Genomic DNA, 26,124 nt, shown 5'->3' on the forward strand with positions numbered 1-26,124 from the left:
TGAAATACAAAGCTGTTTATTGACAAAATCACTTCCACTTTAAATTCACACAGCTTCTGTCTTTTTTCTTGCCCATAAAATTTAATAGGAATTGTCTGGAGAAAAAATATTCAATGATACACCATTTCAGAGAAAAATCATATCCCCCCCAAGAAATGTAACCTTAAATGAATATAAACAGTTTAAGCCAAACATATTGCAGAAACAAAAAGCTCAAATATATTGTCAACAAAAGTTTAAAAGTGCTAAAAAAAAAAAGTGAAATAAATGATAATGCTACAAACAAAAGATTATGCCAAATGCGTCCAGATAATCAATGCCTCTCGGTTAAACATAATTTTCTATGAATAATATGCTGAATATGTCGGGTACATTTAGCGAGTTATCAACCACAAAGAACAATTGATTGAGATATAAAAATTGTAATAACTAGTAAATTATTAAAATATACTTGTTGGCAGTTTAAATATACATGCTTCTTGTTTAAACATTTTGGATTAGGTCAAGGTGAAATTTAAAATGAAAAGGAGAGAATTCCAAAGCAGAAACATTTCTGATTATCAAAACTTTGTTAATTTCAAAGAAAATGCCATTTCTATCCAAAACAAGATACGTTACTTTTGTAACCATGTTTTTAACAATACCCCAAAACAAGCATGAATATGTGGGTCTTAAAAAAGTAGCACAACCAAATGGTTAATGCGATTCAAGTCTTTTTATGAACATGCTGCTATTTTGAAAAGAACATGCTCTATCTAACGTTCTTCTTTGCTAATTAACAACATTAAATAAAACCCACTGTAACATTTTTTGTTTAAAGCATGTAAAGGGCTCGCATCTCAATGCTGTGTTTACGTCAATCAGTCAACAATTTCTGCTGCCTTACTTTCTGTGCTATCACCACAATAGGAGGTACAAAAAGATAGAAAAAGAACAACAGCTCACATTTCATAACAATCATCACTACACTTCTTCTTCGAAACTCACCGAGGGAAGAGGGAGCAGGGCATGTACGTACAGCTGCCAGTCAGGAGCAACGCATAGTAAAAGTCAACCCTTCACTCACTTTCCTTCTTCGGCAGGGAGCAGTCAAGCATACACCTGCAGGGATGGCCAAATCTTCCACCCGATTGTCAGGGGCGAGGAAAAAATTCACCGGGCTAGTAAAAACCGCCTGGCAACTCGTCCGGCTCGCCAGTGAAACTTCTGGTCCTATGCAAATCTTCTGGTTGTGCTATCTAGTCTCAAAGCGTAACTTATGAACACTGCAGATGCAGCAACCGTGGTATGTACCGGCCTAGCTAGTTTAAATTTTGAGATTTGGCCATCCCTGACCAGTGTCGGAGTTAATCAGAATAGAATAGGTAACGTTCTTTTCTTTATTTGGTGTTTAACGTCGTTTTCAACCACGAAGGTTATATCGCGACGGGGAAAGGGGGGAGATGGGATAGAGCCACTTGTCAATTGTTTCTTGTTCACAAAAGCACTAATCAAAAATTTGCACCAGGGGCTTGCAACGTAGTACAATATATTACCTTACTGGGAGAATGCAAGTTTCCAGTACAAAGGACTTAACATTTCTTACATACTGCTTGACTAAAATCTTTACAAAAATTGACTATATTCTATACAAGAAACACTTAACAAGGGTAAAAGGAGAAACAGAATCCGTTAGTCGCCTCTTACGACATGCTGGGGAGCATCGGGTAAATTCTTTCTCGTCCCAACCAATATGGGACTCCCCCTAACCCGCGGGAGGTAGGTAACGTCCACTGACAATAACATATGCAGTGGAAACATCCAGCAATGATAACATAATATGCAGTAACAATTCCACCACCTGTGTCTACTAAATCACAGCTGAAAGCATCTTCTCAGCATGTGCAAGATGGATGAATATACTGCTCACAGAATACAAGAGTTTACAAGATTTCCAGTACAAGACCAATGAGTTAAACTGCCGGTGGTGGTACACAATAGTTAACGAAATATTCCAGTGCTATAACAGTACCATGCAGCTTTTGCCAAAAACAAGAATCAAGGTCTCTGGTTTAGACTTGACACAAGCAAAAAGTAAAAAGGCAAAATCCCAGCTCTTCAAAGAAGACAAATACAACACAGCGTGTAGCTGGTCAATTGTGCGATTTCCAGGTCTAATACCATACGTGAATGGAAGACAGTAACAACATTGAACTCCGTAAAACTGTAACAATGTGTAACTGTAACATGTGAACAGAGGCTACACAATTCTCAACCACAACCGTGTCGCAACAACACACACTTTCTCTTCACACTTGTCAGATTCTTCTCGCAGGTCACCTTTAGAAAAATCCTGTTTCTTACCCAAGTAACCATACAATTAACAGTTGAAAAGTAACTTCTCTTGTGGTGCTTAATCTGTCATGAGCTTAAAAAATTTTTTTGTCTGAAAGCTCAAAAAAGAAATTCATTGATGTAAAGTCCTGCCATCTGGGGACCTCAAGAATGACCTCTCTATATATCACAGAGCTTTGAAAATGCTCAAGGTCCACTGATTGGCAGAAAAATATCATGCCCATTAGTGATCATGTTCATTCAAGTTCAAAACAGTTCTACTTGGATGCTCTGATTGTCTAAAAAAAATTAAAAAAAGAGAGAGAGAGAGGAAAGTTCATATAAAACCGTGGTACAAAAACTCAGCAGCTGCCATGTTAAGCCACAAGACTGCACAACTTTCTGTGCAGACTCTATTGTTGGTGCCTGGACACAGTCATATGCATGAAAAAGATCCCAAGTTGTCAACCTAACGTTTAGGGCTTTCAAAGCATGAATCATCAAGTATGAGATCATGAAATTGTAAAAGGCCTGAAAGCATCCCCCCCTCCCCTGGCATTTTGAAGAAGAAAAAAATCATGCAATCTGGTGCAATGTTTTGGTGTCAAGTTATCTCCAGATCTTTGAAAAAGCCTGAAACCGGTCAGTTGGGGGGGCGCAATATCATGCCTGATCATTACTGGGTTTGCGGCTGCTTTATCTCCCAAACAAGCAGTCTCACAGATCGAACTACAAAAGTAACCTATTTACATGTTCTCGTCTGAAAATTATTTTACAAGGCTGCATCTTGTACAAATACCTAACACCAAAGTTCGACTAACACTGACAGCATCCAAATTCAACATTTGGATTGTAGAAAAGTCTGCAAGCACAGTACAGTAATGTAGAGTAAAGCCTACATGAATACCACAAGGCACATCAACAGCTGTGAGTCTAGGGTGATGATGTTCAACATGAAGTTAACGTTTCCAACACATGCCTATAAAATACTGTTCAGATCAAAAAGCCTTTTCATGTGCATTTATCAAAGAAGAATAAAACATTTCAATGTGCTATCTGGGGGCGTCAAGAATGATCTCTGGAATTTGAAAATGCTGGGGAAAAAATCACGATTGATAATCAAGGCATGATCATTAAGAACACACTTAATCCAGCTTGAACAGTCCAGGTACAAAAGTGTTGTGTGCATGTGATGATGTAAAAGTATGATTTCATTCGATGAAAATGAAAACACAAGAAAAGCTTTCGAAAATGGTGTATGACATTTTAAACGCAAATGAGAAAAGCTTTTGAAAGTGGTGTGTGCCATTGACGATATCTTCTCGTGTTCACAGGTACCGGAATGGCATTAACAGATCAGTTACTCCCCGGTCCAAGGCAAAAATCATTTAACACTGATGGATGATTTCCTGCTTATACTTTCAGGCACAGATGGAATTATGCGTTCCTGTTTCTGCTTTGTTCAGTGTTCTTGTTACATGGCGATATCCCCACTGATGTTATCGTATAAAAATGGAATCGCACATTCATGCATGTGAATTTCCCTAGCCTACAAAAACACATCTCTGGGTAAAAATAATGTCCATACAGTTCTTCACCAAAAATGTTATCACTTGAGGAATCTTTTTGTACTTGGGTCACACGACACGAAAAAGCATGTAGTATTCAGTCAATGATAGTCACCTCCAACCATGAATCATCTCATAAATTCAATTACAAGAGCAAGTCAGAAAATGTTCTATCATGCATCAATTGACAGTATTCAAAGTTGGATTAGGCCAGCATTTTCCACATACACAAAGAAAATATTTTTCAGTATTGAAATAAATTTGTAAAACCTCAAAAAGGCAACCGCAAAAGAAAAACCAAATTAATATGCACATCATGAAAAAGGTCTTTCTAACAAATTTCCAACACAGTACTATCTTTGGGAACATGAATCTCCAAACCATTGTGGCCCGTTGTTTATTTTGATTCTAGCTCTGGGCACGGGTGATTTTAACAGGCAGTGCATTGAAGAACCATACAAGTAAAACCATTTGACAACAACAAAGTACGTCATCGTGTTGTTACTTAGGAATGGACACACTGAAAGACATGTCACACTGTGAAAGCAGCTAGTGCTAAAATGCATGTACATTTTCACCAATATCTACACTGCAGCAGAATACGGGTCTGACACACACAAAAAGGGTCGAGAGATCATTCTCCAGTAATAATTAATAAATGACCAACAGGAGTAGACACATTATGAAAGAAAAACGGTCTACATACTACCATCTCTACACACTTGGTAAGTCTATTGTAGACTTAAGAGTTAGCACTCTACTGATGAATGATGAACAGTAGTCAAGAGTTTGCACTGTATTGATGAACACTGAACAGTAGTTAATAACATCATGACATGGAAACTGTTTACAGACCAGTAATTTCGTGCAGTTGTAAGTCTTGCTATTGTAAACTCACCAGTTTGCACTGTATCAATAACACTAGTCAAAACAATGACAGGGAAACTGTCCACATAGAAGTACGCTACACAGTTGATAAGATGCAATGTAGTGTCGAGAATTTGCACTTTATCAATGAATGACAAACAGTAGTGAATACATGACAGCAAAACTGTCTCGGAAAGATAACTCTGTGCAGTACATTGCTGACATATTGAAGTGTCAAAAGTTGGCACTCTATTGATGGAGGATAAGAGAAAATCCTGAAATTATGAAGAGAAACTGTCTACAGACAGATAACTCTGTGCAGTTGGTGAAATTAATAAATTGCAGAGTTTGTAATGAACTATGAACAGTAATCGTCATATTACGAAAAAGAAACAGACAGAGAACTCCATTCACATGGTTGGAATCATTGTACCTTGTAGAGTCTCAAATTTGCGCTATACCGATGAATTTGCTCTATATTAATGAATGATTCGATGGACATTAATGGATACAGTTGGACAAGAAAATGTCAACAGACAAGCAATGCTATGAACTTCCATGAAATGTTTTTGCACTAGTTGCTCAACAAAAGCATACTGCTTAAACGTACACCAGGGGTGGGACTCTCTTGTGATGAAAAACGAGGAAAATCTTTTTTTCTAGGGGGGTTTGCCCAAAATTTTGATAAATGGTACATTAAAATCTGTGCAATCTGGTGCATTTTGAGACTAAAATTCAACTCGTTGGGATCAGGTAAAAAAGACATTCTTCTCACCCACCCCCCCTTAAAAAAAAAAAAAAACCCACTTTCACACAATGGTAACATTGTAATGGTGCATACTAACGTAATATACAAGGTATCCATAATCCAATACTGGCAATAGTATGATCCAAGTGACGCCCCAATGCATTGAAGCTCAAAATGACTATTAGTTATCAGGAGTTTTCAGTCGGCACAATGTAACTCTCAAGCCTCCAGTGTTCTGTTCCATCTTCACTTCTCTTCATATCATTCAGTCAACAAGTTATAGATACTGTGATGAAACGGGACGCGGAAAAATAGATTACCCCAGCGGAATTCGTAAGTTCTGTCCGTGGAAATCCGCGGAAAAGTCCCACCCCTGGTACACTAAAGATTCTTGAACTGTGTCCCTGCAATAACATGCAACAATACCGCTTCTGTACAAAACTTAGCAGTCTTCTTCATGAACAATTTTGCCATATGTGTTTAGCGCAGAGTAAAACCCAGCAGTGTGAATTTAGTTATACACAGTTATATCACTTTCAGACCTGCCTACCCAAAAAATTACAAGGAGTAATGAGCCCAGCCAAAAAGAGTAATCTGGTGGTAGAAAGAGTAGTTTTTCGTTGCCAAAAGTAACGGCCATCGTTGGGTGTGACTAAAAGGAGAACCCAAAATAAAGAATATGACACTACCTTGCCTGTAGACATCCTCATTTTTCTCCCAACGGAGAAATAGTTGTTCATAAAGTCTTGCAGGACACAAACATTCTTCTGCACACTTTCTGTTCATATTCAGTTGCTTCGCAAAAATAAAATGTCATTGATTTTCTCAAATTGTGAAGTCAATCAAAACGACCCTAGAACACAGCACTGGGAAACTACACTGATTAGTGAAACAATCTAGGATGACGAAAGCAAAATACGTCATGTGGTCACACATCCAAAATAATCAGCCTCGCACATAACCAGCGCTCCACCATTAGTGTAATCAAGAGTTTGCTGAATGAGCATAGAGTTTATTTGGAGGTAGAGGGCTTTTTCAAAGACTTGTAATAGCATGACTTAAATCTGCCAAATTCTGCTTGGCTGTACTGCCTGGTGCCGAAGGTTCCTGATCTTGATTTCAGGAGGACCAGACTCTCCAATGTCTCATGCGGAAAAATCGTACTTTTGGTTTCTTAAAAATTGTATTTCCATCGCGGAAAGCGTAGTGGCGTAGTTTGGAATAAAAATCGTAGTAAATTACGCCCAAATCGTAAGGGTAGGCAGGTCTGCACTTTGCCCATAAGAATCTTAAACTTAGAACTGTGGATCAACTTATTACAACCACCACAAGATCAGTTATCAAAATCTGTTTTTAAAACATTAAATAAACAGAAAAACGTGCTTTCATTCAAGTTACTTTTCACAATTACAAAATAACAGTACCGTACTTTCCGGGTTACAAGGCGCTACAGCGCATAAGGCGCACCCCCCTCTTTTTAAACAAAATTGTAATCCAGTCACCCATTGGGCGCAGGGGGCCGATAGGGCGCACCAAAATTAAAAAAGTATACCGGTAACAAACGGTCGAAGAATGAAAATAAGCCGCACATCAAAGGAAGAATACAGAGTGGAAATATGTGTGCTCTGTGTGTGCGGCGAGATCAAAGGCAGGTCCATTGTGATAGCTGGGTTGCCTTGTTTAGACACTGACCTTCTTCCCAGGGGTCAATGACCCAGTTTTTGCTATGAGAGGTGGTTCCCCTGTCATAGATCTGAGAGAGGAAACACTTCCTGCACCGGGGTCAGTGACCCTGTTTAACCTATGGGGCGGTCTCTTTGATGTCTTGAGAGGAAACTTGGCCAGGGTAGTACCTAGTAGCTGAAACATGCATTATCACAAGTTGTTTGACTGGTACTCAGGCGGTCTCTTTGATTTTTTTCGTATTTCATACACGGATTAGGCGCTTCGTTATACAAGACGCAGGGGTCAAACTCGAGGAAAAAAGTCGCGCCTTATGACCCCGAAAGTAGGGTATCTGAAATTTAGTTGAAAATGAAAGGATTCTTTAATTAAACAGCTGTGTACCTCACCTTCACCCTCAATTATAATTTGAGAACAAAAACAAAAGAACAAACAAAAAAAACGTATCAATGGCCTTTATTCATTTTGTAGAAATTGGCTAGTTTTTTTTTCTATGGCCATAGTGCATGGTACAATTTGAGAAAGAGGGTCAGGCCAAACCTTTCCCGAACGTTTCCTTTTTCAGAAAAAAACCCATGAATCTACAAAACCATTAGCCCTTGTAAGAATTCTGAGCAATGGGCCAAATATAGCTGATGGTAACATCTGAGAAATAATTATGCAAAAGCATTTCTCGAAAGGTAAGGCCTCTCATAAAACTGGGAAACAAACCAAACATTCCCCTTAAGTAAATCTATAGCCCATGGTAAAAATTAATCACATTCTTCTTCTTTTTCTAATTCTGTTGACACGCTTCACTGTCCTTGCCTTTGCAGTAAAAGCAAATTGAACAGAATCTGAACCAAAATAATAAAATCAAGCTTGTGAAACAAAAACCTCAATAATATCCTTTTCTGTACGGGCTCGAAGTGTCCATTTTTCATGAACACCGTTTAATGCCATGTGTAATAATTCACACAAGCAAAACATACACAACACAACAAACAAATCGGGACTCCTCCTCCACACACCAAAATCACCATCGGAAACCATGACACCGCCTTTTGGCGCTCAGAAATACTGAAAAAAACTTCCATCTTTGGTAAGCACATAAATACCAAATGCAGGCTGTTTTCTCATCAGCTGAGTATTCAAGCAAACACATGCTCATCAACATTCTGAGTCTATGGGGTAAAAGACAATGAAAAAGGCCAACAGATATATTTCTCCTCCAAAATTATTTTGCTGCAGCGCTGACAGCAAAACCAACTGCCATGTGTGTTAATAGCAGTGTTCGTCAGTAGTGACTCAAAAAGGGTCAAGGGAAGCAGGTTCCGTAAACATGATCATTTCAGATTTACTGTAAAAGAGAGATCGCTCACTATGTCCTTGGTTTTACTTGGAATTTCAAGCCAGAAATCGTAGTTTCCATGGGATGTCAAAACGAAAAGCATCGTGACACCACAGAGTCTTGACCTGGTGTCCTCACGTCTAACATATTTTAGCCTGCATTTTGTGACTGACTCGGCCGACGACACTTTTCGAATTAAGCATGAATTACTGGATTTTCAAAAGTGTTTCACTTTCAGGCTTGAGTGAGTAATCTCTCTATTACAGTATTTCTAATCATAACCAAATCCGAGCTCTATTCGCTATGTACTTTCTACTTGTACCATGTCATCCTCGGCTAGAAGTTCATGTGTTCCCCCTTTTGTGCAATATGAGAGGATCCAACTGTCTCGCAATTCTTCTTTTTTTGTCATGATCATTCAGTACACGTTAATATAGTCAACCCCTATTCCCCATACGTAATACATACATTTTTGTTAGACTTGCGGGGGTGGCTCTCATTATAAAATGCTGTGTAAATATTTCACTTTTAAAGTGCCCTCCATAGTCTAACTATACTGCTGCGCAAAACAGGTCTTGTTTTGCATTAACCAACGTAAATTACTTAAAGCAGCGTAACCCCATGGTTTCTTCAGTACCATTCCAAAGGCTACTGATGAGCAATTAAAAATGTATTAACTGTTTTGCACTTATTCCCAAACCCCATTTGCTATGCACATGTTTTCATTTGCAGCAGAACTCCAAACTCATTTTCATGTTGAAGCAACAGTTCATCACTAGAACTAATGCTTCTCTAATAAAGCCAACTGCAGCGATTGGTTTTCCCACTCCCTGACAGGCTATCTTTTATACAAGAGCATATAACATCAAGCTTCAGCAAGGGACTACATTAAAGCCACTCATATTGCACAACAAGCAGGAACACTTAAAACTCGACTGTTCTCTACCACAGCAGCACACGCTGTTACCGACTACAGAACCCTCAGGAGATTCTCAAACTCTCAAGCAACCTCGTTACACAAGGACCAAGACTGAGAATCACAACCTTTCTCCACTGGATTTGACCGACAACGTCCCAGCGGAGACTTGACCATAGCTACCCCATCATGACGCTGATACAGCATCACCTCTAAAACAAGAGGGAATAGAAGGAAACGGACGTTTCCGTGAATTTGGACCAGCATTCTTTGCTCTCGCCTCCAGGCTTAATTATCTAGGTTTTCGAATGGTGTAGCAGCACATGACCTTGTGCTTCCTCCTCCCTTTCCCCGATCTCCACACAAAGACGGACAGGACAAACAAACGATACGAAAAAAACAAGAGGGATTCGAACCAACTCCGCAGCAACGCTGTGGACCCTTCCCAGGTCACATTGGGTGTGCAGGTAGGCCTCTGGGGCTTGCCAGACGCTTCGCCGGCGACAACGGAACAAAAAACACACACGTCAAATAAATCAAAAACTCTCTGTGTTGTCGGCGAAAGCGTCCCATTCTCTTTTCTTGCGGCAAGCCCTTTCGTGAGACCCCTGCACGCAATCTCCTAAATGACGGGGCGGGCGAACTGGCCGGTGGTGGTGGATCTCTGCGACTTGGCAGAGCTCTTGGCGTACTGGTTGTAGGTGAGGGTGTAGTTCTTGAAGCAGCACAGCTGGTGGTCGCTGCGGCGGTACCCCTTGATGTTCTCCTGGGTCTCCAGAGTCTTGTGAGTGTCGCGTGCGATGGAAGCCTGGTTGATGGAAAAACGACACAGACTGTGGGTAAAGGAAACCGAGATTCATTCATGAGCGCATACCATAGTTGCACAATCCTTGGCTATCTCTTTGCCAAGTGGCATCAGCGAGTAAGTATTTAAGGCCAGAGCTGGATTGACACGACATCAGATTTTGTTGTTGTTCTCTACATCCTTTCCTTAATGCAAGAAACATAAACCGCTCTTTAAATGAATTGGTATATTTACAAAGCATAAAAACATTTTGACATTTTCAAGACTTATCTGTCACTCTGCTCACATTACTTTTCTGAACATGTACACACACGTTTTACTCCCTCATGCTACGCTTTGTGAGAGACACACAGTCTCAGGTGTGGCATGTACTGGAAAGAAGGCTACTTCTATTTACTTCTTGTGAGAAATAAATTCCCACTTTTAGCTCAGGGTAAGCATTGGTCTTTTCCAAGCTAGCGTTAACACATACTCTGTGTTCTCAACATCAACCCCTTGCTAAGGCAGGTAAGTCCACCAGTCAAACCCTACATCCTACAGGCAAGACTCAGACTGCAGTTATTTCCCTTCCCAAATAACAGCAGGAACATAATTATGCCCATGTGGACAGCATTTTTGTCTGACCCATATACTATTTTGACTGCCAACACACTGTGAAAAGCAGAAATGAGTACCAGAACTCCCTACAAAGAGGGACACGGTTGCATGCTTGTTACTGTTCGTCTGAGCGTAGCAATTATTTGCTTGGTAAATGTAACAAAGTGGCGCAACTCTCACAAAGCCTACTAAAGAAACGAACAGATTTTTTTATCCAGAATTTGTCAATCATATGGACAGATGACAGTGCCTGGTACCACCATTTTAAGACCCTCCTTTTTAAGACCTATTTTCTCAGATTCTTTAAGGTCTTAAGAGGGGGGTTCCACTGTACAAACACTCACCTTGTTGGCAAAGATGGTCATGAGGAACTTGCCAGGGCGAAAGACGTCCAGCACTTTCTCGATCAGATCATTGTACGTCTCCTGAGATCATCACAATGTGGAAAATTACAATAATAATTATGGGTAACGCTGAAAATTACAATGTCAAAAATCTATCAGGGTCACGCTCCATCCGCTCCTGAAATCACGATAAAATTACAATCTACGACAAAAAAAACCTGAAGGTAACGCTGAAAATTATAACAACAGTCTAAGCAACTCAAGCTGACCCTCCATGCAACTTCTATCTCTATAAATAATGAAGGCAAAACCATTAATAATGCTGAACTTTACAATATCAAAAATATTAGCCAACTCAAGTTAACCCCATATTTATGATATATATCTATACAAGACATAAATATGTGAAAAAATAACCGAGTAAGCTTACAAATACACATGCTGATGAAAATGTTCCCTGCATAATCTCATGCAAACATCATTACGTCTTCATATATGCGCTGACCATCAATCAATTTTTATACTTTCTTTGCAGCAATTTTCCCTATAGATGTCAATCATACTAGAAACTAACATTAGCATTATTTCTGAATGTTTAATTGTTGATTGGGGTTTGCTCACATTCATTTGCATGCATATTATGACGTATTTCTTGCACAGGTTTGATGGATAAAAAGTGATGCAATTGTTGGTCACGGCGCATAAAGTGGATTGTGTAGATGGATGGTTGCACTTGTGGAAAGGTTTTTTTGTGCACACTCTAACACACACACACACACATACCTGTGGAACATTGCTTTCAAAGCTGACATAGCTGCAGTGGGGCTCTGGTGTCACATGGATAGTGATGTAGCAACCCTGAAATATGCGAAATTATAAATATGAACGACCAGACATAAAAAATTGAAGAAACCCCAGTATTTGCAAACATTATTTACAACACCACCAAAGCATGTGTGTGATGTACAACAACTCTGCTTGAACATTTTGTATTTACCGACACAACAAGATGACAGTATTCGTTCTAAACGTTAACATTTATTTTCCTCTTACACTCGGCCAACTGCCTCAGTGCCTGACAACAGCATAACAAGTGTCTGTTCATAACTTTGACATTTATTTCTCCGACACCCAGCCGTCTACCTGACCACTTATAAAGTTGCCAGTGGTCACACTCCCAGTAGTTGTATGCTCCAATGTATACAATGATAAAGCTTTTAACTACCTGACAAGCTTGGCTTTCCAGTAAAAAATGCAGTACAACCCCCATGTTATGGCTCCCAATTTAAGACTTCCATCGTTGCAAGATCTTGATTTTTCTGATATTCCGTTCATAACCTCTGTAAATTTACCTCCAGGTAAAGATTCCCTCCTTTGTAAAACCTGATTGTTTTAGATTTTTTTGAAAGTCTTAAAATGGGGGCTCCACTGTACAACACTTACATCAGGTAGCAGACCATTCATGGAGTATCCGCATGGTTCAAAGAGAAAGTCGTCCATCTTCATGCCGTGGATGATGTCGACGATGCCAGATTTCTCCGAGGCGTCCCTGCCGTCCTTGCACATCTCCTGTGTGAAGATCTTCATCTTCTCTGGGCACATGTCCCACATCAACAGCTAAACAACAAATTAAAAAGTGTTGGTTAGCTGTTTAGAAAATAAAGTCCGCTGAACTTCTCTCCATAGTGCCTTACATTCTACATGTAGTTAAACTTAAAACGCTATTTTGAACGCACACACACACACACATCCTTTTAAAGGGCAGCTGTCGGGTTGTGGCTCTCAAAATCTGTTCCTTAGAATGAGTTATCATGTAACTGAAACTATACTTAAAAGTTACTTGGTGATTTTGACAGCTTGATAACACAAGTCCGAAGACTTTAGACATGCTACAATGTCTTTAATCAAAGAAAGTTTGCATTCTTGGCCGAGTCAATGCAGCCCGCTCGAAAATTACTTCCCTTGGACGCGTGACGTCAGCCGCGGAATCGGCCGGGTTGAACGGTGCTCTCTTTATGCCGTGTAATGGGCGCAATCGGGTTGTCTAGTCAAGCCCTCAAGCATACTTCACGGGTAGGTGAAGAGAAACTTAGGATGGGGTGACTTCTCCCAGGCCAAAATTTCGCAGTAAAAAACGGAGTTCATAACATGTCTTCCGTCCCCCTCCTGCTTTTGTTCCACTTGAACCCTGTTTTTGTTCAACTTATTGGCAGATATTGTCACGCGTCGAGGAACACAAACACACACACACAAACACGTGTTATCACACATATACACAGACACACACACACATATGTGTTATCACACACACACACACACACACACACACACACACACACACACACACACACTAACCATCACAAACACAGTTTGACAAATTCATCTTTGATTTTTTGCGGCCGAACCCCCCTCCCCCATTTTCCACACTAGATCCACTGTTTCATCTTTGTCTCCGTCTCTCTTCCCTTTATCTTATCTCGTCTATCTACTTGAGTGAGTAACTGAAGATGTATTATCATCATCTCTTTCCTAGATTTTCCCACCGACAGAGTTGGCTTTTGTCTTGAATTCAGTACCTCACACGTACACGGTAATTGGTGTGACACCTCAAGCGGACCTTCTTCATAAGTGTACAGTGTCTGCTGACAAGGGACACGAGGGTCTGTGGTTGAGCAACTTTATGGTTTAACCGGGTGGACTGGAGGAGTAGCAACAGCATGTGAACCACTTTAGAAATGACTTGTAAAGGTTGCAGCCGGTCAAATCAAAGAAGAGAAAATGGGAACGTGGGTCTTGAGAAGATACCACCATCCTAATATTTTACTTTGTGCAAGAATCAATCACGCGTACAGCATTACAGATGTCCAGCTGTAGTCTACATTGTACTGTAAACTTCACAGCGGCCTTATCGGCTTCCTCGAGTGACGTCACAGAAAGGCTAACGCTGCGGCGTCTTTCTTGTGCTGACAGAGTTGTCGGTCACGGATTTTGAGTCGTTTCGGCCTGCCAACTGCTTCGTTTTTTTGCGGATTGTGAGAACTAGCAGAAAGTTTCACGCATTTTAATGGTTTCAAACTAATGATGAAAGTGTCTTCTTCTGGACCAAATCAACAGTCTTTAGTTGAATCAACTCGGAAAACTCTTAAACGCGTTTTTGCACGCGACTCCGCGCATTTTTGAGACCAGGCAACCCGACAGCTGCCCTTTAAAGTCTCTGCCCGGGCACTTGTCCCACAATTGCAGCTGAACAACACACAATAAAAACTTTTGGTTACTGTGTACAACATGAAGTCAGCCTAACTTTTCTCCATAATGCCTTACATTTTAGTTAGAACTCTATTTTTTGTACAATTGAACGCACATACATGCACATCCTTTGAAGTCTCTGGGCACAAGTCCCACATCAGCAGCTAAACAACACCCAATAAAAAGTCTTGGTTACCTGTGTACAACACAAAGTAAGCTCAGTCTCTACATACTCCCTTACAATTTAGTTACAATTCTGTTGTTCTTATTTCTTTCAAACAATTGAATGCATACACACATCTTTTGAAGTCTAGGACAGCCATCACAATAAGCGTTTTAGTCAGACACTGACGTCATACGGCTCAAAGAAATCCAATGTTCAACCAATCGAATATTAAAGCCTTACTTGAATCCTGTGAAAAGTTATCTTGATGTCATAAAGGCAAAAACATTTCTTACCTCAAACGTCTGGTCAGGCTGGGTCACTCCCTCATCCTCCAGTGTGTAAAGATACCTGCCATAAAAACAAAAATTAGAGATACCAAAAATCATGTTGAATACGTTAATGAAAAACAAGTCGCATTAAGAGAAAGTAATACATTAAGTCTATCTGACAATCTCACAGAATGAAATTAAATGCACTGCACCAGCCACTGATCGCTTGAAGTGACAAGCCAGCATAGTGCAGTAGCGTAGAGCGCTTAACAGGAAACTGCGCTTTTCCTTATTCTTGTTTTTACTTTTGAGCTTGTTTTTAGACATAACATATCTATATATTTTTGGAATCAGGAAATAATAAAGAATAAGATGAAATCCTTTTTGGATCGATTAATTTTAATTCGAATTTTCAGATTTTTTAATGACCAAACTCATTAATTAATTTCAAAGCTTCCAAGCTGAAATGTAAACCCATAATCTGGGCTTTGTAGAAGATTGCTTGACCAAAATGTTCATCAATTTGATCGAAAAATGAAGGTGTGACAGTGCTACCTCAACTTTTACAGAAAACTGGATACGACGTCACCAAAGACATTTATCCCCCAAAATGCTTTAATTCTGGGGATATCATTTGCAGGAACTCTCATGTTAAGGTTCATGAAAATAGGTCCAGTATTTTTCTGAGAATAGCTCTACACACACACACCACCACCCTCGTCTCCCTGTCTATATTAAAACATCTAGTCAAAACTTGACTAAATGTAAAAATGTATATATATGGTCAAGAATCTGTCAAGGTGTCCAAATGCAAAAATCCTGTTCTGTATACTTTTATCTTTTTGTATTTTGTTCTGTTTTTAAATGACTACAATATAAACAATACAGTTATGAAGTATTCCTCATGCAGATTCTATCCATACCAAATTTATGTCTGTCAGTCGCCTGGATGCTGAGAAAACTGACTTTGTTCAAGAAAAAAAAGCACCTTTTTTGGCACACAAGGCGTTACGCGAAACGCATGGTACATTGTGCAATGAATAACCAAGTTACTGGTAAGGGTATCATCTCAATCTAATTTTTAATAGGTCCAGAAATGGATGGAGAAACATGTTAGATTATTAAAAGTTCGATCTGAAAATAGGTTTTGGATTTTGAGCGTTCTTTTTTTAGCTGGTCTGTACGTTACATTTGGTGTAAATAATCATGAAAAAAGGGAAACTATCTTAAAAAAAAATGTTTCTGGTCAAACTTACTTAAAAATCATTGCAGAGGAAGGTCATTAGATAGGACGATTGTAATTTTAAAGATATTGAGCGAAAAAGTTGTTTTTGATGTAATTTAATTGTCCTTCTAAGTTAAAAATATGCGTTTGGTGTAAATGAAATTTTACCTACTTGCCCAAACAAGTTTTGTCAGTCTTTAAATAATGCCATAATACACAAAAGTGTGTGTTTTCTTATACCTCAGACACCTGGTAGTCACAGGATACCTAGTGCTTGCACCTGTTGGCTTGTAGAGTGACTTAAGTGAGGCCTTCTGACAAGGGTGTAAATGTAACATACATACTGAGAATACTTGAAAATGACAATGAATTTGTTTTAGAGACAGAAGATAACTTATCAGTGCTTAAGAACAACCAGCAAGACCAAACCTTTGTTTCAACATGAAAACAAGTACACTGAATGACAAAATTTACCTCAGAAGGACCACTGTTAGGGCATTTTGGTGTAAAGTAACATACATCACCTTGGTTTTTTTTACTGAGACCATATGCAGCACATAATAATGCTAAAAACAACACATAACAGTCTGTTCGGGGTTTATGAGCTAAATAAAAGAGAAATTACCCTTCAAATGGACCTGCAGATCTTCGGAGCCTTCTGTATGTTACTTTACACCATCCTTTTGTGTAAAGATGTACACACAACCAAAAAGGCACAACCATTAATTTAACCCTTTATTTTGACTTGAGACAGGTAGCTTAGAACAAACAAGTTAGAAATACTGTTTAACTGAGGTGAGCATAGCCCATTAAATGCAAATTCAGTACCTTGTACTTGCTGTTTGGTGTAAAGTAACATACAGTTCATGGGTAAAATGAACATTTGGTACAGTAGTGGAGTACCAACCTGACTATTCTATCGTGAAAAGGATTTGTTATGATTTCTTGGTTGTAACTTGCAAAACTGCAAACAAAAAAAGTGTAATAATATTTAAAGAGGGTGATTTGATAATAATTTTTACACCGGTGACCGTGCTTTTTTTCAAATTACGAAATAACCTGATGACTGAGGTTAAGGTTTTCAAAACAAATGACATGAACATTTACTGGAACCTTTTCTGCACTTCCATAGAGAATTTCATTGTTTTAAAAACAGTGTAAATAGGTAAATGTTGAATTGTATCCTTGATTCTGAGCTTTGGTGTAAAGCAACTAACGGATAAATGATTTTGCTTATATTGAGGCAGGAGCAATTTTTTTCAAGTGTTGCTTTACTACAGATCAACTCTACATTCAGCAATCAAGCCATTGGATAGTGAAACAGTTGCCTAAAGCTGAACGTAAGAAAATGACAGCACCTTAAAATTATGTTATGGTGTAAATGTAACATACAATCATCTGTGCTTTATCTGCAAATATTTGATAAACCGAACACTTTACAGTAAATAAAATACTGCAATTGAAGGACAGGAGTACCGAGATGTTTATTCATGTAACATTAAAGAGGTTTAAAAAAGTCTAAAAATTGTAACACTTTCTAGACTCCTTGACAGATTCTTGGCCATATACAAACAGTTTATTTTGAAAGGTAGCAATATTTACAACAGTATTCTGCAGACATTAACGTATGGTACAGAACAGAATTGTCATAACTTTACATTTTTCAGGGCTGTCAAATCTCATCCACTGTAGAAAACAAAAGTATCAAATGATGCCAGGAGTACAGCCCCTTAGATGTGTACTTACCAGCAGTCTCTGTTGATTCGGCCCAGTGTGTAGGCAGAGCCATCTATAACAAACAAACAAAAATAATATACCATGTTTTATTCATCTTACATACAAAAAAGATAGAATAACATCAATCAGACAAATAAGCACAAAAAAAGATGAAAAACAAACAAAACGTGTAACAGCTGAGATGACAACTCCCAAAATGACTGACGAGCACTTGATACCTTACATGTATAGTTGTTCTCATTACCACACACAAATTAGATAAAGGCAAATCTTTTCGCAGTAATGTTCAACATTAGCCTAAACTTATCCTTTTTGTTTGTCCTGTTTTTTTTTTATAACCAACACTTACTAACACAACACATTATACAGCACAGGGAAAGTTAATTGCACAGAGTCTCTTCTTTTTAACCCTGCATCCTTTTTCATAAAACATGAATATGTTTGCATGTAGCAATGCCTACCCATGTATGAAAACTACAATTTGTGCTATCATTGTTTGGCGCTTCACAGACAGTTACTCATAGCTGCCAACCTCCTGAAGTCAAAATCCAGGAGCCAGGGGGTCCAGGGGGACCGTTTAGTCTTGAATATGAGCAGGGAGAAGTTGTACAATTCAGGAGATTCCCGGAAAATCCGGGAGGGTTGGCAGCTGTGGTTACTCCCAGTGCAGCCGCCAAAACGTACACCAATTTATATTCAGCTTACTGGCTTTCTGGATCTGTTTGCTTTATTACCTCCACTTTATAGATTTAAATAGTTGGTAAGCCTAAGAATATATGAAAACTATAGGTATGTTAAAAATAAATGTCACCAAAGTGGCCAAGAGCAGCAACATTAATAATTAACTTGTTTGTGTTCATTTGTTTGAGTGTTTTTAGTTGCTTGTATTATTTCTCTCTCATCTGCCACTGCACCCTTACCATAAATACTACACTGAAACTAAAAGGTGGAAGCTATGCACTTTAGTCTTTACCTACAACAGCCTTCATACTGCATTGAAGCAACTTGTTCTATACTTACTTGGGAAGATTTTGTCCAACTCTTGCACCTGTGCACACAAAAGTCAACAAAATTATTTCAGGTAATATTTCAAATGCATACACACTCATGCCATTTAGTTAATGAACGCCCATCTAAAATGAACAAATGCGCAGTTCCAGCCACTCACAAAATTGTGATGCTAAAGGAATTTAATATCATGAAACAGTAATTGCATGAGCTGAACATAACAAGCACTTTTATGCTGCTTTGACAAAGAGACATGAATAAAAACAAAAACTTTTTTCATTAGTGAATCTTTTCATTATAACTGAACTCATTCTAATAAATATTTCACATATAAGCTGTTAGTGTTACAGTAACTTACACTATAATAATCATCATTTTTGTTTACGTGAACCAGTTGCTTTCATTGTACCACATCATTGCAACAAATGCATGCATCCATGGCAATTTTTATCAATACAGTTTGCAGCTGTCACACAATAATAACATGGCTTTTTTTCATGTTTAAAAACCTAATAGTAATAAACTGTGCACAAACAAATTGTGACAACTTTTATCCCCCAACTAAAGCACTCATTCCCTGTTATTTTATTTAAACTTTCTATGCCGTTTAAGGCAATCTAATTTGGCTATATTTTTGGGGTGATTTTAGTCCTACAGTAATGGCTAATGCCAAACAATGCGTGAACCCAGTGTGTTCTGAGAGACACTCAGCAAAAATCGCTGTCCCTGGAAAACAGTGTGAACGTTCAATTCAACCTGTTCTGGATAAATAATAGATTAGACTTTCACTTCGTATGTAAAAGCTGCCAAATTGTACCAATTCTGAATTTTCATTGATTTTTCAATTAGTGCTTTACGTTTTTGTCAGATCAATGTATGGGGTACCGTTTTTAAAGCAGCAGTCACGTTACCCCTGGCAACAAATCTTTGACCCGAAAAGTGTGCCGGATAGCCAACTTGTGTGCCTTAAATCAATAAATAGCATAGAAAGTTAGAATGAAACGACACTGGAAAGAATGTTTTAGTTCGGGAACAAAATTTGTCACAATAATAATTTAGCATAGTATAGTTCTCTTTGTCTGACATTACTCAGATTAATGCATAGATCTGCAAACAAATGGCATCTGCCATTATTCAGATTAATGCATAGATCTGCAAACAAACGGCACCATTTGTTGTTGCTATCCCTTCAGTGATGGCGCTAGTATATTTTTAAACGGTACGCGGATTTTTACGATGCAAACCGTCCACACACAAAAACGGTAGGCTGGTCATTGGAACCAGTAAGAGTCCAACTCAGAGTACTGTTTTGTTGCTTTACGAGTGAAAAAAACGGTAGTGCAAACATCAACCGGTAGGTCATACCGGCAGCCATTTATATTCCCAGCATTTGCTCATTTCAATCAGTAAAATACCGTTAATTACCGGTTAACGCCAATACTGCCCTTACACCCACAATCATTATTTGAGCGCAGAATTCGTGGACAGAACATTTGCTAAGCAGAATTCTACCTTGTTTTAAGGATTGCTCCCATATTTTCCGACAAAGAGGTTTTCTTTCAGTTGATGATGAAAAATGCTAATCAACAATTTATTAAACTTCTAATTTGTTAACCGAATATTTGCCAACTAAAATTCTACTGTGTGTTTATGACAACTGGTGAACTGCTATGATCTCAAACAAGCAATGTTTTTATGTGTTTCAGCCACAATGTAATTTCTCTTTTGTATTGTATTGTAATCTAAGCACAAAAGTGCAATAACAGGCGTGTGTTTTCTTTTTAATAAACCTTGTGTGAAGAGGACTAAGCTGAGCTAAGCTTGAGAATATGTGTTTGCAGAAGATCTTGAAAAGAAGTAAAACCATTTTTCACATCCCTTTTTGCATACTCAAATTTCAGTAAAAACGACCTTTTGTCACTGTCTCAAATGTAAAACAGGTTTTTGGCTCACGTAAGTGTAGCCTATGCGATGATAAACTTTGTCTGTCTGTGCGTGTGTGTGTGTGTGTGTGTGTGTGATAGAAACTTTAACATTTCCGAGTCTATGGATTACGTCAGTCTCGGTCAAAAGTGTTCGACGTGTGTGATAGAAACTATTTGAAGACGTCACATTATGACGTAAGAGGGTTAGACGTCACGCAAAGGAATTACTGAAAGTCTCGGTCATTCTTATTGTGAGCGGGCCGAGACTACTTGGCAGATCCAGGGTCTCGCTTTCTTGCACAGTTTCACCTATGCTTACTGTGTGTGTGTGTGTGTGTGTGTGTGTGTGTGTGTGTGTGTGTGTGTGTGTGTGTGTGTGTGTGTGTGCCGTGTGTGTGTGTGTGTGTGTGACGGAGTGATTGAGTTTGTGTTACTGTTTGTCGATTTCTTACGTGAGCCTTGAAGGCTTCGCCTCTTGTTAAGGTTACAAATCTCACCTCATTCTCAAAGTTCTGGTGCACCCCATGTTGAAGTTCTGGTCGGGAAAAGTTCTTTCTCGAATAGAAAATGTCCTGTAAAAAACACAGAAAAGAAACCACTCATTTATTGAAGCATATCTGCTTTCCCCATAAAATAAAAATGGTTTCAAGATAAAAAATTAAAAAAATTAACAAATCCATAAAACGGACTTAGTTACTAATTCAAGGCACACAACACACATTATCATATTCATAACCATGCACCATCCCAATTTTTCACACAATGAAACCCTTGCTGTAAATGACAAGGTCTCACGCGCCCTCTCTCTCTCCTACTCTCTACATTGTGAGTACAATATTTAAAGTCGTAAAAAGGGGGGAATTCCACTGTAGTAGTATAGAACACAGGATGGATAACACATTTTTGAGCGCCTGTGCTTTGTGTGATACTTTTTTTTAATAGAATTCAGAAAACTGCTTGCATAACCATTGGTACGTGTACATGGACCATGGTACAGATAAAGGAAGGCACCTACCCCAACTACGTCAAAACCAACTTTATCCTTGACCAGCTTGAGAAGTGGCTCTACACAGTAGAGAAGTGTGGTTGTTCCACAGGTCTTGAGAATGTACCGGTCTTGGGTCACAAACATGCTGCTCTCACTGAAACAAATATGTCAGCAATGATATTACACAATTCTTCCCGTTAAAAATAAAGACAAAATTCAAGAAGACATTTCACATCAAGAAATTCCTCTCCCTTGAATAGCAGACAACAAACATCAGACATTGCGCTGGTACTGCTTGTGACTACGATCGAACTCAAAACACTGTTTTCACAAAGAACATATATTTGAAACTGATGATTTCATCTTCATGGAGGTCCATGGAAGTTGCAGGGACAGTTTACTGAAAGACAAGGGCACTGAAAATGACTTAGAATGTAAGGACATTCAAAAAGCACTGGAACCATGTATTTTGATAAATTACAAAAAGGGAAAATGAAGTGTTCGTACTGAGCCATGGTTAAACGCCTGGCCAGATCTGAGATGGTGAGCCAATCTGTTCTAACGAGAAGGAGTGTGCCTTTAACCTTCCCCAATCAAAAAGATAATGCAATACAGTATCACCACCTTTTAAGATCACCAAAGGGAGAGGGTCTTGAAATAGATGGCAAACAGACGATGTTTGGAAATAACTCTGTTGGGATTTGTATGGGTTGTTACAGAGTGTATCCAGGTTTCCCAATTGCTTCGTTTCCGGCCGATTTATGTGGAGCACGTGATGCGCACACAAAATATTGGCGGTCTAGAAGTGTCGTCTGCGCAATGATCGCGGCGGCTTTCTTGACCGCCAAGGACGACCACGCACGTTGTGAGACGTCATTCGTTAGACCTCAATACTCTAGCTTTCATTGAGTAAAACTTTCCCACGTGACACAATACTGGCCAGTCACTAGCAAGAGGTTTGTCGTAGACCAAGAGCATGTGTGGAAAGCTTGCCTCACTAAAAGCAAGAGTATTGACACTCTTCTCTTTCACAACTCATACATCCCGACAGAGTTCGTCTATTCACAGAGCCTATGAGCACAAAGTCAAACAAGTCGCGTAAGGCGAAAATACAACATTTAGTCAAGCTGTCGAACTAACAGAATGAAACTGAACTCACTGCATTTTTACAGCAAGAGCGTATACTCGTAGCATCGTCAGTACAACGCTCGATGCAAAGGCAGTGAAAGTGACAAGAAGAGCGGGGTAGTAGTTGCGCTGAGAAGGATAGCACGCTTTTCTCTATCTCTATTCTTTTTAACTTTCTGAGCGTGTTTTTAATCCAAACATATCACATCTATATGTTTTTGGAATCAGGAACCCACAAGGAATAAGATGAAATTGTTTTTAAATCGATTTCGGAAATTTTATTTTAATAATAATTTTAATATTTTTAATTTTCAGATCTTGTTTTTAATCCGAATATAACATATTTATATGTTTTTGGAATCAGAAAATGATGAAGAATAAGATAAACGTAAATTTGGATCGTTTTAAAAAAAAAAAATTTTTTATACAATTTTCAGATTTTTAATGAGTCATTAATTAATTTTTAAGCCACCAAGCTGAAATGCAATACCGAAGTCCGGCCTTCGTCGAAGATTGCTTGGCCAAAATTTCAATCAATTTGATTGAAAAATGAGGGTGTGACAGTGCCGCCTCAACTTTTACAAAAATATATGACGTCATCAAAGGTATTTATCGAAAAAAAGGTCCGGGGATGTCAAATTTCATAAAGATCGGTCCAGTAGTTTGGTCTGAAACGCTCTACACACACACACAGACAGACACACACACATCACAACCCTCGTCTCGATTCCCCCCTCTACGTTATAACATTTAGTCAAAACTTGACTAAATGTAAAAATGGGGGACCTTAAATTGGGAAGAGTCCTAAGTTGTGGGTCTAAAAAGAGAGTTATTCTGTATGATGTATCCACACACACAAAAAGAAACACATTCAAAACAAGCGAGAGTTACCTGAGAACATAGGCATCCATCTCAGGACTGGAGGCAACACTGATGATCTCACATTTCACTAGCTCCAGGAGCTTGTCCCAGTCTGATCTGTGCAAACAAAACACACCATTACAATTTACATGCATGTAAAAAGCAATACACAATGTAGAGGATTATCAAAAACAATGATTTCATTTGCCACATAGCATAATATCAAAAGCCAATTGTTTACATGTGTTTTAATGCAATTCTAATTCTAAGTTTACAGCAAATATGAAGCGGGCTAGAGTTATTAGTTTTAAGTGCAATCGTTTAATTCTTAATACATGTGATGTTTTTATGTCTGTGATCGCCTGACACTGTAAGGCAATTTTCCTTGTTTTTATGAGGACAGTAAACATTTTGAGTCTTGAGTCTTGAACTGTCCTGGTGTGTTAAAGGATCCTTATTGTAACGTTTAAAATCTTGCTGCAGTGGCTAGCACAGACTCACTCAGTGATAGTTGTTTTACTTATACTTTTTTTCGAAACTCTTTCCCCTCCCAATAATTTGTTGTTGTTGTTTGTTCAAGGGTTTTTTTTGTTGTTTTTTTTGTTTGGGGGGGGGGAGATTCGGAATCTTAATTGGTTTGAAAAAAATAAATTCACAAAACTGTACTCTTCTTATCTTTATTTAACAATAAGGCAAAAAAAAAAAAAAGGTCTGTTTACTGTAACCCGACCGACCCTAGTTTTTTCGCGCGACCCTAGACTTTTTTTTGGCATTTGGAAAAAAAAAAAATCTTGTTTTTTTGGAAAAATAACGTAAAAATATGTTTTTTGGGGAAAAAAAAACAAACAAAAAAAAACAATCCCGACCTACCGACCCTATTTTTTTGGCCTAAGGGCAATAACCTGATTTAGTCCCGTGTTCACTCTCCCGCTGAGTGAATCTCAAATTCAAAACAGCTGCTCAAAATTCTTTCAGTACATGTGACGTTACTTTCACAGGGTTAATTCAGGACAGTATGCCGACAATAGCGCAAGCACGGCAATGTCACTTTTTGTGAACTGTAATGACATTTCACTTAGATTTAGTACTTTTACTTCAACAATACTTCAATTTGCTCAGCTGATGATGTATACCTCTCATTTAATTACAGCCCTGTGTATCACAGGCTACTAAAGCGGCATCATTGTGGGTACAAATATGAGCAAAGGAAAACCTAATGCTCATGACCCATGTCCTCATAATATGTGACTGATTAATTCAAAAGACCCACTCCTTGTTCAATTGAGGTCGTGTCTTTTGATGTCGCAATTCATGCCTATCCTCCCTTGGCGGGCAAGTCAAAGGCTGAAATGGCTCTCAGATATTTGCTGTCTTTAAACATTGTCTGGGCGGTTTTCTTTAGCACATCCAGGGAATGCCTCTTTTAATTAATTCAGTTTTATCCACATGGCATCCACATATGTCTAATTGCCCGCCAGCCCCCAATATGAGGTCGAGAATCGCTGCCCAAGTATGCAAACAACAACCCTCAATATGATAATAGTTTTAGATTTAAACAAAAATTATCATCTGGAAAAGAATCAAGGCCACTAACTGAATATGAAAAAAAAAAGTTGTTTGAGGAAAAGTCCAACACACCCCCCTCCACACCCCCCCCCCCCCCCCTAAAACCCTGACTATACCAGATTTTAACAACCTATAGTCTTACAATCAAACATACATGTCTTTTCATCTTCCTGGGATTTGTCCCGTGCACTGTTTCAAATACAATGCTGTCATGTTTTATTGGTAAATTTTAATCCAAGTAATAACAGTACACTATTTCTTAAAATCAAATTCACAGAGAACAGTATCAGCAACGCATTCGTTCTCAAAAGTCTCGAATGCCACACAATAATTATTTGTCAATCGAATAATCCGCCCTTCGCTTGGCTGTCCCAAACCTTCAGGCCACATGACTTCGCAACCAATGTTGTACGTTTCAACGTTAAAACGCATCTATTACGTAACATCTATTACGTAACAAATATGTAACACAGACACCCAGAGCCGTAATGATGCTTTCTTATCATGTCTTTGGCAGAATGTCAAAACAGCCTTGGGGAAAAACAGAAACACAGTAAAAAGGAAGATTCTACGGAGGAGACTCGATCTTGGTTTGCCAAAACAAAACGCCGGTAAGCTTAGCATGCATACTCCGAACACGATTCGCACAGAGCGTACACATTGGCTGCTTACTTCTGCACTGTACGAAGATCAAGATCGCGACCTTCAGATGACTTGAACCAAACCTCGAGCAGTTTTTCCGTTCCTTCGAAGAAATGCTGGTGGCTATCCACAGAAGCCATTTTCGTTGCTACTCTACCGCTGCCACAGCTGCGAATGAGTGACCGAAGTAGA

At 38.8% G+C, this 26,124-nt stretch overlaps 1 protein-coding gene across 1 annotated transcript; it reads right to left on the reverse strand.

Annotated features, from left to right (window-relative positions):
• On the reverse strand, window positions 1–26,124 carry LOC138962147 (S-adenosylmethionine decarboxylase proenzyme-like). Its single transcript, XM_070333864.1, has 11 exons — window positions 25,963–26,124; window positions 23,755–23,841; window positions 21,763–21,889; window positions 21,245–21,319; window positions 18,835–18,862; window positions 17,824–17,866; window positions 14,877–14,931; window positions 12,615–12,788; window positions 11,955–12,029; window positions 11,172–11,252; window positions 1–10,233 (listed from the first exon to the last, which is right to left on the reverse strand). Exons 1-11 carry the CDS (start codon window positions 26,070–26,072, stop codon window positions 10,048–10,050), a joined length of 1,041 nt encoding a protein of 346 aa, XP_070189965.1. The 5' UTR covers window positions 26,073–26,124; the 3' UTR covers window positions 1–10,047.

The sequence above is a fragment of the Littorina saxatilis genome, linkage group LG3, assembly GCF_037325665.1.
Source record: "Littorina saxatilis isolate snail1 linkage group LG3, US_GU_Lsax_2.0, whole genome shotgun sequence".
Classification (NCBI taxonomy): domain Eukaryota; kingdom Metazoa; phylum Mollusca; class Gastropoda; order Littorinimorpha; family Littorinidae; genus Littorina; species Littorina saxatilis.